Here is a 17,542-nt window from a genome sequence, read left to right on the forward strand (position 1 = left end):
TTAATATGCTGTGCGGGCATTCATTCCTCTGTCATTCTCTCTCTCTCTCTCTCTCTCTTTCTCTCTCTCTAGCCAAAGGATACCAGGAAAAAACGGATGCTGCATTAACTACATTAGGCTAAATATTTTGAACAAATTTATTAATCGCAGACATTAACGTGTTATTTTTTAACAGCCCTAATAATATTCTTGTGATAATATGATAATGTGATAATTCTTGTGATATTTAAAAATACAAAACATGCCCCCAACAAGGGTCCCCCCAGTCAGTCAGTTAGAAAATGAAACATTTAGAAAAAAAAGTCTACACAAATAGAATACATAAATAACAAATAACACTAAAATGTATTTTTTAAATGTTTGTAAATGTAGACTTTTAAAATGCACTTACCATTATCGTCATGTCCACGGGAGGTTAACTGTAGGTTTTTGTCAGACATTTGTGGGTGTCAGTAGTTTGTGATTCTCAGGAGGTGTTTGATGGAGTCGCGGGTGGAGCTGTGTCTCGGTCAGTAGTGCTGCGTCTTATATAGCAGAGACGAACTGAAAGTAAAAGCGAGATGATCGTTGATGCAAAGATGACACTGATTTTACTGGAAAAATAAAAGCAAGTCACACACTTGTTGATAAATGGTCTAATTACTTGTAATGATGGAGCTCATAGCCATATAGCCTACTGTAGTCAATATTATGCTTTTTAGAACGTTGGTGATTGTGGTGAAATATATACTATATAATCGAATGATTATATTTGCTTTTATGTGTTGCTTGCCAATTTATTTGATCAGAATACACTACTTCTGAATTTCAGTCAATGAAAAAAGATTGCATGTAAAATGATGTAGTCACAACATCTGCCAGCAGGTGCAGAAGTGCTGAATTTAAACTTGTTCATTGTAACTAATGTTAGACTGGAAGATGAAGATGAAGAGTTTCCAGATCTATCTGCGGACTCTGAATACAGTCAGAGGTTTCAGGCTCAGTGACACAAACAGCATTACTGCACCATTAGACTGCACTCTAAAAAACGCTGCGTTGAGCCTGGTGGGTCATTATGTTGGGTTATTTTTTCCCTTTATATCCTCTAGCTTCACATCACTTGGAGGTTACAAACATATACTATTTCAGATTCATGACTCATAAAGATGTTGGGAAATGGATCTGTGTCTGGTCAGTCCTGATACTCCCTATCTATGCAGACTAGGGCATCAACTGAAAGTGAAACAGAAAAGGGAAAAGGCCTGCAGTGCGTTTATGGCAAGCTGTTTTAACATTTAATCCTTAAAATGTACTAGTATATTTTCATGCTACTAGCATACTACTTAATTACTACTAGAATACTAGTAGGCTATTCCATCAGGTACTAGTACTTATTCATTGGCTACTTGTGCTTATTCTTCAGGTGCTATAGTGCCTTCAAGATACTAGTACTTGTTACATAGTAGTTCCCTATCTGTCGGTCACTACGAGTTATGTCGTGACGGCATAGGGGATTTACTTGGGAGCCCCAATTATCTCTGACTTAAGAGAAAACGCCAATGAATATTGGCTAGTGGATTTTGCATATCTGCGCCACTCCCCGTGCACACGGGTATAAATAGGCGGCAGGTGCATCCATTCATTAGATTTTTGCTTCGGAGCCGAGTGGATGAACGTGTTGATCTCCACAAAGAGTCATTCATCATCTGTCTGGAAGCTGTTCTGGTTGGCGTTATGGTGCAAACAGCGGTGTCCCTGTCTGCAGCGATTCCCCTGGGCACTTCAACTAAAAAGAGCAGATTTCCTAAAAGAGCAAATCACGGTCGGTTTGTGTCTTTTTAAAGACACCGTTCCGGCTGTGTCCTCTTGGTTCCGGTCGTTTCCTATCCTCCGTCCACGACATGATCGTTGTCTTCAGTGTCTGGGCATCCAGCGCACTGAAGCTGCGTTCGTGGATGGTTTATGCGTTCGCTCTGAGCGTGTAACCATGGCAGCGCTGCGATCGCACCTTTCTCTCCTCACGGGGATGGGAGGGGCTCCCTCTCTTACTACCCGCGCTGGCTTCTCTGCCACGAGCAGAGAACCATCGGCTAGTACTCTGGGCGATCTGAGGGTTACAGTGAGAGCCTTTCCGCCTGGGCCAGACCCTACAGACATCTCACTCCTCCCGCAGCAGCTGTTCTGTGCGGCTCCCCGGTGATTCTGCTGTGCCGTCTCACAGCGTGCCCAGCGTTTAATTCGGTGCGCCTATAGAGGCTCAGATGTCGATCGCAGCATCGGGGGATGGGCAATCGTCCTCTGAGGATGAAGAATCGGCGGGGCTGCCTCCTCCCGCCGCCGAATCGGACCCAGAGTTGACGGCCGTGCTTTCCCGGGCCGCCACGAGCATCGGGCTGGAGGTGTGCACACCTCCTAGTCCTGAGCCCTCGCGGCGAGATGATTGGTTCCTCGGCTCGGGCCGTGGCTCGCGACCACACCCTGCCCCGGTTCCTTTCTTCCCAGAAGTGCATGAGGAGCTGACGAAGTCGTGGATGGCCCCTTTTTACGGCCAGAAGCGGCTCATCTGCCTCCCCCATCCTCGCTACCCTTGATGGCGGGGCAGCTAGGGGGTACGTCGACATTTCCCAGGTGGAGAGTGCGTTTGCAGTGCACTTGTGCCCGCAAAACGCTGCCACTTGGAGGAATCGTCTCGTCTCCCGTGCAAAGCCTGTAGGCTGACGGCCGCTCGCGGCCAAAGCTTACAGTGCTGCGGGCCAAGCTGCCTCTGCTCTGCATGCCAAGAGGGCCATCTATGGCTCAGCCTTGTTGAGAAGAGCGATGTCAACAGTGCACTGTTTGCCGCTCTCGTTTCCCAGGCTGGACTGTTCGGCGACACTGTCGAGGACTGTGCCCAGCAGTTCTCGGCAGTACAGAAGCAGACCGACGCCACTTGGGTAACAGGTAAGTAGCACATCTTGCCCCGGCGTGATGCACCGCTCCGCCACAGGAGGACGAGGAGCAGGTCCTGCTGGTAGCGCCGTACTGGCCTACCCGGACCTGGTTTCCCGAACTCATACTCCTTGCGACAGCTCTTCCCTGGTGCATTCCTCTGAGGAAGGACCTCCTTTCTCAGGGGCCCGGCACCATTTGGCACCCGCGTCCATATCTCTGGGACCTCCATGTGTGGCTCCTGGACAGGGTGCGGCAGACTTAGCTGATCTGTCACCAGCGGTGGTTAACACGATCACTCAGGCTAGAGCTCCCTCTTCGAGGCAGGCCTATGCGCTGAATGGAGTCTGTTCGTGAACTGGTGTTCTTCTCTCTGAGAAGACCCCCGAAGATGCACGATTGGAGTAGTGCTTTTTTTCCTGCAAGAAGGTTGGAGCATAGGCTGTCACCCTCCACCTTGAAAGTGTATGTTGCTGCTGTCACAGCACATCGCTATGCAGTGGACGGCCGGTCCCTGGGAAAGCACGATCTCATCGTTAGGTTCCTGAGGGGTGCTAGAAGGTTACATCCTCCTAGACCACCCCTGCTGCCCTCCTGGGATCTCTCTATTGTCCTGGCTGGGCTTCAGAGGGGTCCCTTTGAGAAGCTGGACTCAGTTGAGCTGAGCTCAGTTGACCACGAGGCCCTCCGCGATCAGGTGGTGAACATGCAAGCGCTGTCCTCGGAGGAGGCAGATCCAGCCTTGGTGTTGCTGTGTCCGGTAAGATTGTTGCGCATATACGTGGACCGCACCCAGAGCTTTAGAAGCTCTGAGCAGCTCTTTGTCTGCCACGGAGGTCAGCAGAAAGGGAAGGCTGTCTCCAAGCAGAGGTTGGCCCACTGGATAGTGGATGCCATCGCCTTGGCGTACCAATCCCAAGGCGAGCCGTGCCCCCTAGGGGTGAGGGCTCACTCCACACGGAGTGTTGCCTCCTCTTATGCGTTGGCGCACGGCGCCTCTCTGGCAGACATCTGTAGAGCTGCGGGCTGGGCGACACTGAACACCTTCACGAGATATTACAATCTCCACGTCGAGCCAGTTTCTTCCCGTGTGTTGGGTAACAGGTAAGTGGCGGGAAGAGCTGGTCGGTGTCACGCTTGCTGCGCCATTCCCCCTCACCTGGGGATACGAGCGCCGTTTTCCTCCTCCAGTTCAGTTCCCCGGACGGCGAACCCTGGTGGAGTTCCTCCAGCACCCCCGGCAGTCAGACTGGGCGGAGCAGTCTGACACCAGGCCCAGTACTTGTGTTAGCTCGCCCGGGTCTCCGGTCAGCCCCTGTACTGGGCTAGGTGTCCGTATGGCTTGATTCCCTTCGGGTAATCCTATATGTATATTCTACTACGGTAAGGTCTCCCTCACGGTAAACCCGTGTCTTCCCTTTGACAGAGCCCTCTGTCAGGCCCTGCTGGCAGCTCTCCTCTCTACCCCTAGGTAGGATCTGCCCCAGGGTCCAGTCGTATGTAGTACTACCCCAGGCCTGGGTCAGTCCATATCAGTGTCTCCACATGTTACCTCCCTTCGGGCAGGATGTGGCCTCCGTAGCGCCCTTCTTTGGAAGGCTCGCTTCCCCTTCGTTACTGCCAAGCTGTAACAACAAATAGGAAAGACTTGAAGCTATCTTTCATTGAAGGTCGAAATCCCTTCTGCCTTCTGTGGGGAAAGGAACAGCGGCTTGGCTATCTGCAGCAGCGATGTACTCAGTGGTCCCTGCGGGCACCAAGGTTAGCGAATTTGCGCTGGGGCGATGGGAAGGTTGTGACCTTTCGCATGGCATTTGTCTGTCTGTTTAATGTTTGCAAAAATGTTATTTAATTTTCCAATAAAGGATGATACATTTTTACTTGATTTGTTACATTTAATTACCCCTTAGCAGATTTTGAATTGTTAGTTCATTAGCATTGTTGCCTCATTAATTCACCACTAGATGTCAGCAGTACTTAAAAATAAGTACTAGCATGAAAATAGATACTAGGTACTGTTTTAAGCAATTGAAAGCGCTTGTGTTTAAGCCATTGATCAAGCCATTGATAGAAGTCTAGTTTGATCGTCCCTTAAGACCCTGTTGATGCAAACTGACAAAAAATCCAACACACGCAAAATGAAGGTTCTTTATTTGCATCTATGGTTCCATGAAGAGCCTTTTGCATTCTATTCCTTATAGTGGAAAAATGTCCTTTACATATTTAAAGTGTTCTTAACACAGTGTCTACAATGGGCACGAGCGAGGTGATGTGACAAAAGACAATAAAACATGTAAGTGATTTAATAAGTGATTTTCTACACTGGATACTGCGAAAATTTCTCCAGATTTGTTCCAATGAAGAAACAAACTATATTACATCTTGGAGGGCCTGACGATGAATAAATAAAAATACATGGAAGTAATTTTCATAGCTTTGTGTCAGTAATTGGTTTACTAATGTGAATGTCCAGCGCTCTCTCCACCCTCAAAACCACGGCTGAGGTGCCCTTGAGCAAGGCGCCGAACCCCCAACTGCTCCCCGGGCGCTGCAGCATGAATGGCTGCCCACTGCTCTGGGTGTGTGTTCACGTGTGTGTGTGTGTGTGTGTGTGTGTGTACTTGGATGGGTTATTTGCAGAGCACAAATTCCGAGTATGTCACTTCACTTTCACTTTATTTGAAACTTCGTGAAGCTTAATTTCTCTCATGGCTAGTTATGATTGATCTTCTTCAGATTGAATGGCCCAAACCACCTGCATATCTTTTGCTAATTCATGGAAAGACATGATACACAGCTGCTTCCTTATAGAATGTTTGCACAAAAGAACACTGCATAGGGCCTACATTTTTGTTGTTGTTGTTGTTGTTTTCAGTGTATTATATAAATAGAAAGGGACTGATGCAGAATGTAAAGTTCTGTGAACACATATCAGTTATAAACTGGGAATGACAGTCCTGACAAAAAAAACAATAAATTATTTGTATAGAAGTTTTCACAATAAATATTATTTCAAAGCAGCGTTACAGATAATTCTTGTTTCAGTGTTAGAGTTGGGAAGTAGCCTATTCTCTTATCAGCCACAGATCAAAGTAATATGTGTGTAATATTAACCTGTCCTCCAACCAATACGCCCGTATAGGTCGTTTGTCCAAATCCCTGAAATACGACCCATCAGAGCGTATACTACAATTGCGCCCCTATCAGCAACAGGACATTTTCATATTAATGTTTTGTATTCTTTTGGTAGAGCATTGCGTTATACGACGATATGTAATTACGTGATCATGCGATCATGGGTTCGATCCCAGAGAACGCACGCGCTCATAAAATGTGCACTAAAAATCATGATTTTGCATGATTCCTGTAAGGGGTAGGTTTAGGGGTAGGGTTAGGGTTAGGTGTGGTCATTTGTACGAATTAGCCACCTAGTAAAATATGTACGAATACTGTGAGATCGGTGTAAAAAGTCCACATATTGCATTTAAATAAACACGCATTTTGATTGGTAATGACAGTCATACGTCATTTCATGACGACAGACGCAACACGAGACTGTCATTATTTTTACGCGTGCTAGAGGGCTTTAAAACGTAAATATAGGTCGCAATAAGGGCTTGCACAAACGACCTATAGGGTGCTCATGATGATGAGAGGGGTCTGGCCATAGACATAATAAATACAAGATTTTGACGCACATCTTTCTTATTAAATCGTTGTATTCCAACTCGTGTCCGTTACAATTTGCTGCAGGCCTATTCCACAGAATAATATGCAATAAAACAATATACAGTATGATTCGTTAACACGTAGGCTACCTAGGAGCTTGCTGCATGAATCCGTGAGTACAGTTTACAAACCCGTGGGAACGGATTGCGAAAGCGTGCGCGCGGATTATGAATCTGTGGGTACGGATTCAAAAACCGAGGGTACGGTTTACAAAATCTGAGCGCACGGATTGGAAATTCGTGAGTACGGTTTATTAATCCGTGGGCACGATTTGTTAAACCGAGGGAACAGTTTAAGAATTCGTGAGTACGGTTTATAAACTGAGGGAACGGATTCCAAAACCGTCGGCACGGATTGTTTTTTTTTTCTCCTACAGGTGACTTCCCGGGCTCCGTACCGTACATATCAAAGCAGTACTAGCCATTATTATTGCACAAATCTTAACAACCGCAGACCTCACTATACTTCTGTTCCAGCAAACATGTGATTGTGTCTGCCGAATATTTTTTATGTTATTCGGATAAATCCGTTATTCGTTTTGAAGCCATTATCCGTGCCTGTCCGAATAAGGTATTTGGCTTCAGGCACATCCCTAATTCTCATACATATTGAATAAATAGGAAATTGCACAATTTTAATGAGAAACATTTCCTAATGAGTCCGTATTTTACAATCTGAAGTATCCCTGTACATTTTTACAACACAAACGCCCAATGCATGTAAATGGTTATTTGTTTAATGTCGGGAATTTCCCCAGCATATTAAAAAGTTACTTATCATATTCACAGTAGTAAACATCATATGAACATGATAAACATCAGTCAGACGAGATCCTTAACATATTTATTAATAATAATCAGAAATGTTTCTTGAGCAGCAAATCAGAATATTATATAATGATTTCTGAAGGATCATTTGTTAGATCAGGGCCGTATTCACAAAACATCTTAATGCTAAAAGTAGCTCATAACTCGCCGATTTAGAAAATCTTAAAAATAGTGGGCGTATCAGTCCTAAATTTTTGCTCTAAGAGTATTTCACAAAATAAATACTCACTAAAACTATCTCCTAAATCTGTGAAACATTGGGAGTAGTGAAGAGGACTCTTAAGTCTAAGACCAAGCCACAAACTATCCTAAAATGGCTGTTGGCGGCAATCTGCCTCGGAACTTAAACATTTTAGAAACATTTGACAATAATGAACTTTTAAAAGGGTATTGCCTTTGGTTTTGGAGGTTATGCCAACTCCAAATTTTCCTTTGATTATATTGTTTTCATTTATTTTTTTTATTTTTATTTTGTATTTTATTGTATTTTATGATTGTTTTGTACAGCACTTTGGTCAGTGTAAGCTGGATTTAAATGTGCTCTATAAATAAAATGTACTTACTTCATTAACCAGTTGGGCAAGAAGTAACAGGTGTTCTTGTGTCCAGCTTGGTTTTCTTTTATGTTTGCACGTCTTACTATCATCCATGATTATTCTACTCTGTTAATTAAAAGGCTGTTTATATGCATATTCACTAAATGTTTACGAGAAGCATACCTGTAAGAGCCTGACAATTAGCTGAACATATGACACTTGCATTTTAAAAATCTTTATTTGAATGTGGCAACATTTTTATTTTTAAAACTTTTTTTTCTCCAACCTATTTCTAGTAATAAATCACTGACAGAGACTATCAGCCAATCACTTCATGCATAGTTAGTAAGCATGCTGACATCACCCATAGCAACGAGGTCAACCCCGCCCCCTTACTCTTAGCTTAAGACTTCTCTCTATTCCTTAGTAAGAGTTTGTCTCAGCAGCTTTGTGAATAGGTTTTAAGAGGAAACTCTTATCTAAAAGGTTTTACTGCTATTTAGGAGAACTCTTAGTGGTAAGATAAAATTATAAAATGTTTTGTGAATACAGGCCCAAATCTCTAAATCAGATTCTGTCAGAAAATATCCGTTCAAACAACTTGTTAACAGCAAGTCTGTCTGGAACCCAACACTGTATTAACAGTCTTCTATCAGCCAAGAAGTTGACTGAAAAAAGCCAGAGAAGAGCAGAAACAGGACATAAAGTAATGATGATAAAAATGAGCTGAGTTTATTGAATAATCTTAGTTGAGTATGTTTCAATGCTCGGTCTTCGTCTGACCAGCACCAGCCAGGCCACTTTAAAAAAACCAAAACAAAACAAAAAAACCACAGCAATAAGCATATTGTAATAATAAAGAGGTTGACAAACCACCTCGAATTAAAGAATAGCAGTAATTAGAGAATCGTAATATTATAAGATATATGACCAAATTAGACAAACAAGTCTGAGTTTAATAGTTGACATTTTGACAGATAACAAGGTTCATGTTCCTAAATGGGGACAGGAATATAGAAAAATAGTCTTACAATGTGATAATTGTATACATTAGAGATATATATGAATGATAAAAAGTGATATGCAACTATAACAGTCATGTTATAAATTGATTTTTAGGATAAATTTAGACATAGTAAAATGTTACACGTAAATATTCAAAGGTTATTGATACCTGTGTGACTAGAATGAAAATGACAATTCTGAACCCAGATTGAGAATCCAAATCCCAGTATTTTGGCCTCCACCCCACCCAAACCAATATATCCACCTGTGTCGACTCCAAGTCCTAATTTCACATCAACTGGACCAGCACTAGCTGACACACTGACAATTTCAGCCTGAGCCATTGCTCCGGCCCCGAGTCTAGCCGCAGTGGCTTCAGCACCAGCCGAGGCGTTTGGACCTTTGGCTTCTACCCTAAATACACTGTATTCAGCACTGGCTCGTCCGACTCCTGCTTCCGCATAGACTCCAGCTTTGGGAATCCTCCTTCCTGGTTTGTTTTCAAAACCATCCACATATGATCCAGCTCGAGTATAGGTGCCTTCTGCACTGGCATCTGCGGGTCTGTCAATCGTGTCAATCATGCCTATGATGCCGCTTCCTGAAGCAGTAGCTGATGCAAGCTCCACACTTAGACTTTTTGAAATATGCTTTTTACATTTCCATGTGCTCCTTTCGAGTAATTTCTTATTAATCTCACTTGAAACAGTGAAATCGACTCTGGGGTTTTCTTCTCGCAGACATTTGGTATAAAGTATGTCACATTCTTCATCTGAAAATAAAACACATTCGTTTTAATGCAGAGCAAATATCGGCAGACGTCTAGAAAAATAACAAGCTTTGTATGAATTTACGTCGTCATAGCTGCCATTTTATACTGAATTTTAGAACATTGCAAAGGTGATAAGATATTTTGAGTTAAAAGCTGTTATTTCCAGACATTTTAGGTGTCAGAAGTTCTCCACGGGGCTTTGGTGGAGTGATGCAGGTGAAGTTGTGATTCGGCCCGTATCGCCACTCCTGAGACACACAGAATAAGGCACCAACTCTGAAATTGTTAAAAAAAGTTAACCACAATGAACATCAACAACATTTTTCCATTACACTTGAAGACAGCTGCGTTGCAGCTTTTCGTCATTTTTCGAATATGACGCCGCCTCTCCCACGGCCTCATGGGATAGCAAAGTGTCCATCATTTGCCTATTACAGAATTCGGGCGGAAGCAGTAGGTCATCCGGGTACTTCTCGCCTACTGTTTTTCGAATACTATCAATTCGGACATACTACTCGCCTTGTATACAGTTTTTCGCATACTATATAGTAGGGAAGTATGCAATTTCGGACGCACCCAGATTCACTTAAAAAGTGCAGAGAAGGAAGTGGTAACTGGAACAATAAACAAATGGAATTCCAAGAGCGTGACATCATATCCTGTTTGGTATAGATTCCAAAATTGCAAGTTTACTTTGAGCAACCCTTAAGACCCTGTTGATGCAAATATGACACTGATTTTACACACGCACACACACACACACACACTGTTAAAAACACAGGATCTTTATTTCCATCAATAGTTCCAAGAAGAACCTCTAACATACACAGAACATTTCCATTCTATTCTTTATATAGAAATTCTAAATATCAAAATTTCTATAGATGTTGTTTTTCAGCGCATGTTTAAACACCTTCATCTTATTTTTATTATTCTCAGGTTAGGTAAATAAGTCGAATTGGACCTAAATATTAGTACAAATTAGGACCGAAAAAGACTTCTCCGGGGTCTGTTCTGGCTTGTAAATCAATGCCACGGGAGGCAGACTTTGTTATATAAATACAAGTCAGTTTATTTATTACAATTTGTATATCTAGCAGCACAAGTATTCTAGAACTACTGCATACAAGTATTAAATAAAGTATAAATATTGAAAAGTTCTTTACTCAAGGCAATATCAGAGGTGGCTCTGGTGCCAGAGAAGCTCTTCAGGTCCCGTAGTGGCATCTAATCTCGTCCTCACGGATATTTAAACTAGTGAACTCCCCAAATGACGCAGACTGGGAACACCCTCAACGTCTTAAAGTAGCCTCATGTGTTATCTCTTCTTTCTTCTTCTGGATTCTACTGTAGACCTCGTCCTGCAGCCAGCCCATCACCTCTTGTTAAGAACTCTCTCCTCTTTTTCCCTCATATCTCTATTATCTTACTAAACATATGCTTAATAAAAGTTGTAAAACAACAAAGTGTGGTCTTTTCCTTATCTCTTGGACCCTGAATTCAACTCTTTACTGCCATTTCTGCCCTCACATACTGTATAACTCTGCGACACTCTCCAGCCTAACATTACTATAGACATCATATAAATGTTATACTCAGGGTTCCCACACCTTGGTTAACTTCAAATTCAAGGACCTTTCTAGGACTTTCCAGGTCCAATACCCTCAAATTCAAGGACTTAAAGGGGTGGTTTATTGCAATTTCACTTTTTTAACGTTAGTTAGTGTGTAATGTTGCTGTTTGAGCATAAACAACATCTGCAAAGTTGCTGCGCTGAAAGTTCAATGCAAACAGATATATCGTCTTTTAAAATTCTGGAAGTTTAATGCCTACAAAAACGGCTAGTAAGGGACTACAACGAACTACTTCCCGGGTCTAATACGTCACTGACCCAGATAAACCCCGCCCTCGGGAACATGTAAGAAGGGGCCGAGGCCATGCTGCACTGCTTTAGAGAAGAGGAAGAGAAAACTAGGGGTGCACCTAAAAATCAATTCCGCCTTCTAACGATTCTAATGGATTCACAATCACAAGTTTCAAAATCAATGTTCTAAAACAGCCTCTTAATCCTGTTCCTCGCGTCGCCTGATCTGCATCTCTCTCTCTCTCATTCAGATCGTCAGATCAGCTCCAACAAACTGTTATGAGAAGCGTTATACATGGACGCGTGTGCAGTTGCCGTACTGTATTAAAGCTTTAATCAGAATAAAACCATATATTAAAAGCTAACATAAGAAGTAGCATAATAACAGCGTATCTAAACGTATGAGACGACAAACAAACAAACATACCATTAAGAGCCGTGCTTGCACAGGTTCTGCGCGATCCTCTTCACGAATATCCTCTGCGTCTCAATCGGGCTCAAATTGATAAGCAATATAGACGTTTCTATATTGTTATAAATCATTGTTTACAATACAACTGGAACACATGCAGCTGAGCTGAGGGGCGGGACATTTAGACGCACGCTCGGCGGTTTAGTGAATCACAACACACTGAGCCAGCTAACCAATCAGAGCCCATCACGTATTTCTGAGGGAGGGGCTTCATAAAAACAGGAAGTAATCGAGGCGTTTGTCAGAGAAGGGACAGAGCGGTGTGGAATAAAGGTAAACTATATGAAAAATAATGCGTTTTAAAAAAAACGAAGCATGAACACGTTAGACTGCACCCCATAAACACAATCAAGCCTAGAAAAAAAACAGTAAACCACCCCTTTAATGTGGGGACACATTTCAAGTGAGAGCAAAGGTTACATCGCGTCACCTTGTAAGATACATTGTTACAGTTTCCATGTGTCAAACACAACTATGCAAAAAAGCTTTTTTTTTTTTTTGCTTTTATTTTTGGCCATATGACAGAAATCTGATATTTGTAGTATTTCTGTTTTGCATAAAATTGAATAATATTTGGTACATGCTACACAGTATTCTAAAATGATCTGATATTAACTATTGCATGGATTTTATTGAAAAGAGCTTAGGCTCATGTAACCAGAAGTTTTAAGATATATGAATATGCTTTTAAGTTTTTCTTGCCTCATTGCTTTACATTATCTTAACAAGCAAAGCAATTCAACATTACATCCTTTGGATCTCTGGCAAGCCATTCTTTGTAATCTTCTTTGGTGAGCCAAATATCTTGAAACTTGCATTTTCCAGTCATCACGTTTCAGCGGTTTCAGCCTATTTTTGCAATGTTTCACGGTGTGTCTGTGAAACGTTGAGGTACCATCTTAGTAGTTTCGTGTGCGTGTGAACGTCATGGCAACGAACAACACAAAGTACCTCACATGGGTAACACTTAACGTAACGCATTAATGTGCAACGTAAATCAAGCAAGCTAGTATGCATAGGCCACAAAGTGTTGGTGAAATAACACATTAGCGGACCGTAGGTAATAATATGGAATTTAAGGACCTGTATGTATGTTTGTTTGTTTTCAAAAACTTTTCCTTGAAAATTTTTAATCAGATTCACAAACTTTCAAGGATTTCAAGGACCCGTGGGAACCCTGATTATAAATGCATGCAACAGTTACATAATTGCCCATATAAGGTTTCTGCCGGAAAAAAACTAAATAATAAACCATTTGACATAATATACTAGCTAAACAGTGAGCCAGAGTAATTGTATTCTTGAGTGCATTTTACACAACATCCCCTTTATGCAATTAATCTGACTCATTGTAATTTTCGCTTGTTTTTTTGTCTTTTAACTTGCTTGGTTAATTCTTTTTTAAGTCATAATTTTACCAGAATCTCAAATCTTTGTACTCTGGTTTTCTGCTATCGCACATTTACCATGTTTGTACCTTTGTACCTACTAGTATCTAGTTTTCCTAGTAATTTAATCATAATCAGCTGCCTTTTGGGGATCTTCACATAGAAACGTACGAGACAATCTCTTCAGATGTCAGTCAAAGGAGTTATGGTTCAAGGGGTTGCTCTCCTCCAGTCCATTAATGACTTGGTTTTTAAAATACCTTCATTACATTTAAAACTTCAACAGTGTATTTGACAATTAAAGCACACACAACTGACTGATTTTCTATTTGCCAAATTACTACACAGTTCTCTAACCTCTGGGTGGAACCATTTCAAAATTTACATTGTCACATAGTTTCCATTGATTATTATCACTAGTTCATTTGCCATTAAAATAATATTTGCTAATAGTAAATATATAATAATAATAATAATAATAGTATTTAACATCAGATTTATCCAGGTCTTTTACCCGTTCTCTCATTTTGCACCCATTTTCATATTCTAAACTATCACCTGATACAGTATTTCTTTTCTTTAAAAAACTTTCAATAACAGCCCATTTATTCTTATTATTACCTTGCCACTTAAGGCCATTCTAAAGCATTCACAAGTGATTTAAAAAAAAAAAAATTTCTACAAAGAAATGTTTACTCTGTCACTATAATTTGTTACATCTAAATATCCTTCAGATAAAGCCAATCAAAAATTGTTTCCGGGTGCACACCATGTTATCAGTTCTTAAAAGAAACATAGGAGGTAGTTCCGCCTTGCATATAAAACTATGATTGTGTGCTACACAGTGTGAGAAGAATAAAGACTGAAAATATTAAAGGTACGTACTTACCCTATCAGGATGTGAAGAGACTTTCAACCAGAATAACAAAAAAAAATTTCTGAAGACAATCACCTATGGCACCTTTATCTTTAACGCAGTGAACGCTTTATTTGAATTTATACCATTTTACACTAAACATGAGAACACTGTGAATGTGACAAGTTTTACTCAACCTTGCAAACTGTAATTTCTGTATTTGTTGTGATCTATTCTGAATTTTGGTTTGCTTAACACAAACTTCTACACAACATAATTGTTCAAAAAACCTAAAAGAAAGAAAACATCTGCATCTTTAAAATATCTTATTAATAATATGCATTGTGCTGTCAATCAATTTAAAACAACTAATTAATCCCTCTTTTTTTGTAATTAATTGTGATTAAACACACATAATGCAGTTTGAGATATATTATTGTTGAGATAGTCTAATACATATTTTCACAATGAAACTCTAAATGAATATAGAAACAATATAAATCCATGAATACAAAAGATGTCCCCAGTTAGAATATGAAAAATGTCTTTAATGTTAGTAAACCATTAAAATGCACTTACCATTATCGTCTTGTCCATGGTAGGTTAAATCTAGGTTTCTGTCAGACATTTGTGGGTGTCAGTAGTTTGTGATTCTCAGGAGGTGTTTGATGGAGGGTCGCGGGTGGAGCTGTGTCTCGGTCAGAAGTGCTGCGTCTTATATAGCAGGACGAACTGAAAGTAAAAGCGAGATGATCGTTGATGCAAAGATGACACTGATTTTACTGGAAAAATAAAAGCAAGTCACACACTTGTTGATAAATGGTCTAATTACTTCTAATGATGGAGCTCATAGCCATATAGCCTACTGTAGTCAATATTATGCTTTTTAGAACTCTGGTGATTGTGGTGAAATATGTAAGGAATAATTGACGACGATAGATGATATATTTCAAGGTATTTGTCCGGTATTTCTACTTAAATCGCTATGTGAGTAGGACTATTTCTTCCGCATTTCATCCAGCGCCTCTGTTGCAAAATTCCACAATGTCATTTTAAACCTATTAACGGAGGCTTGAGCCGTTGATAGCAGACTAATACAGTTAATACAGTTAATAAGTAAGTTATGAGAGAGAGAGAGAGAAAAAATTACCTCTGTGAGTCTCTCAATAGTGTTCGGCAGCAATGTCTCTAGTTATAGTGAAACTTAGTTCCTTTTGTTCGCGAACAGCGCCGTTGTTGTTCCCTCGCTTGTGAGAAGTCATGTAGTTTTTAAGTTGTTTACTGATAAAATCGTCAGAGTAACGCTAACAACATTAGCGCGATGTATGCTAGTGTGTGTGCAAACTGTAACTGTTATGTGTGTGCGGTCTGTGAGGGAGAGAGAGCGGGAAAGATAGTGTATGTGCTTTCCGTACATAATAAAGCGTAATTTTGTGTCAAAAACATGGACATGATCTGTCGTTTTTATACATTTGTTTATTATATTTATTTGTTTGGCCAGTGTCATTGTGGGTATTTTGTTTATTTTGCTGTTGTAAGACCTTTGAAATAACAGAAATCATTTGGCGAAGTGACATGGTCATGTAATGAGGTCAAGAGCTGCCTGGAACTACGTTCGCCGTGCGTTTCCCTGAAAATAATTGCACACTTTAGAACGTTCGTCAGCCAATCAGATTCAAGCATTCAACGGCCCCGTAGTATAAATACTATATAATCAAATGATTATATTTGCTTTTATGTGTTGCTTGCCAAGTTATTTGATCAGAATACACTACTTCTGAATTTCAGTCAATGAAAAAAGATTGCCTGTAAAATGATGTAGTCACAACATCTACCAGCAGGTGCAGAAGTGCTGAATTTAAACTTGTTCATTGTAACTAATGTTAGACTGGAAGATGAAGATGAAGAGTTTCCAGATCTATCTGCAGACTCTGAATACAGTCAGAGTCAGCGACACAAACAGCATTACTGCACCATTAGACTGAACTCTAAAAAACACTGCGTTGAGCCTGGTGGGTCATTATGTTGGGTTATTTTTTCCCTTTGTATCCTCTAGTTTCACATCACTCGGAGGATTCAAACATATACTATTTCAGATTCATGACTCATAAAGATGTTGGGAAATGGATTTGCTTCTGGATCTGCGTCTGGTCAGTCCTGATACTCCCTATCTATGCAGACTAGGGCATCAACTGAAAGTGAAACAGAAAAGAGAAAAGACCTGCAGTGTGTTTATGGCAAGCTGTTTTAACATTTAATCCTTAAAATGTACTAGTATATTTTCATGCTACTAACATACTACTTAATTACTACTAGAATACTAGTAGGCTATTCCATCAGGTAGGCTACTAGTACTTATTCATTGGTTAATAGTGCTTATTCTTCAGGTGCTATAGTGCCTTTAAGATACTAGTACATATTACATAGTAGTTCTTGTTCATTAGACACTAGTACTTCATTAGTGACTAGTAGACATTTTATTATAATTTTGGCAATAGGTGAACTGTTAAATTAGTGATTTTGAGATGAGTCACAGTCAATTTGACTCGTGTTTAATATGTATTACTGAACTTAAAAGATGATTTTTATAAAATGTAGTTTGGTCACTATCTTCTCAGTGTAAAAGATTAAGGAGGTTATTAATGTTTGCAAAAATGTTGTTTAATTTCCCAATAAAGGAAATAAGTACTAGCATGAAAATAGATACTAGATACTGTTTTAAGCAATTGAAAGCGCTTGTGTTTAAGCCATTGATCAAGTCATTGATAGAAGTCTAGTTTGATCGTCCCTTAAGACTCTGTTGATGCAAACTGACAAAACAATCCAACACACGCACTCTCAACAAATGAAGGTTCTTTATTTGCATCTATGGTTCCATGAAGAGCCTTTTGCATTCTATTCTTTATAGTGGAAAAATGTCCTTTAGATATTTAAAGTGTTCTTAACACAGTGTCTACAATGGGCACGAGCGAGGTGATGTGACAAAAGACAATAAAACATGTAAGTGATTTAATAAGTGATTTTCTACACTGGATACTGCAAAAATTTCTCCAAATTTGTTCTGATGAAGAAACAAACTATATTACATCTTGGAGGGCCTGACGATGAATAAAATATAAAAATACACGGAAGTAATTTTCAAAGCTTTATGTCAGTAATTGGTTTACTAATGTGAATGTCCAGCGC

General features: G+C 40.5%; 1 protein-coding gene across 1 annotated transcript; it reads right to left on the reverse strand.

The window, feature by feature from the left end:
- Positions 1–8,986: 8,986 nt before the first annotated feature.
- LOC131549139 (uncharacterized) lies at positions 8,987–11,003 on the reverse strand. Its single transcript, XM_058790989.1, has 3 exons — positions 10,943–11,003; positions 9,174–9,776; positions 8,987–8,994 (listed from the first exon to the last, which is right to left on the reverse strand). The coding sequence occupies exons 1-3, from the start codon at positions 11,001–11,003 to the stop codon at positions 8,987–8,989; spliced, it is 672 nt and encodes a 223-aa protein (XP_058646972.1).
- Between the last annotated feature and the right edge of the window lie 6,539 nt (positions 11,004–17,542).

This window comes from Onychostoma macrolepis, chromosome 11 (genome assembly GCF_012432095.1).
Source record: "Onychostoma macrolepis isolate SWU-2019 chromosome 11, ASM1243209v1, whole genome shotgun sequence".
Lineage (NCBI taxonomy): Eukaryota > Metazoa > Chordata > Actinopteri > Cypriniformes > Cyprinidae > Onychostoma > Onychostoma macrolepis.

Excerpts from the sequence above, each read along its gene's own strand:
- LOC131549139 (XM_058790989.1), bottom strand. The coding sequence starts at position 11,003 with ATGCCACTACGGGACCTGAAGAGCTTCTCTGGCACCAGAGCCACCTCT. Across the intron at positions 9,777-10,942 it reads CACCTCTGATATTGCCTTGA|ATGAAGAATGTGACATACTT; the intron begins GTAAAGAACTTT and ends TTTTATTTTCAG.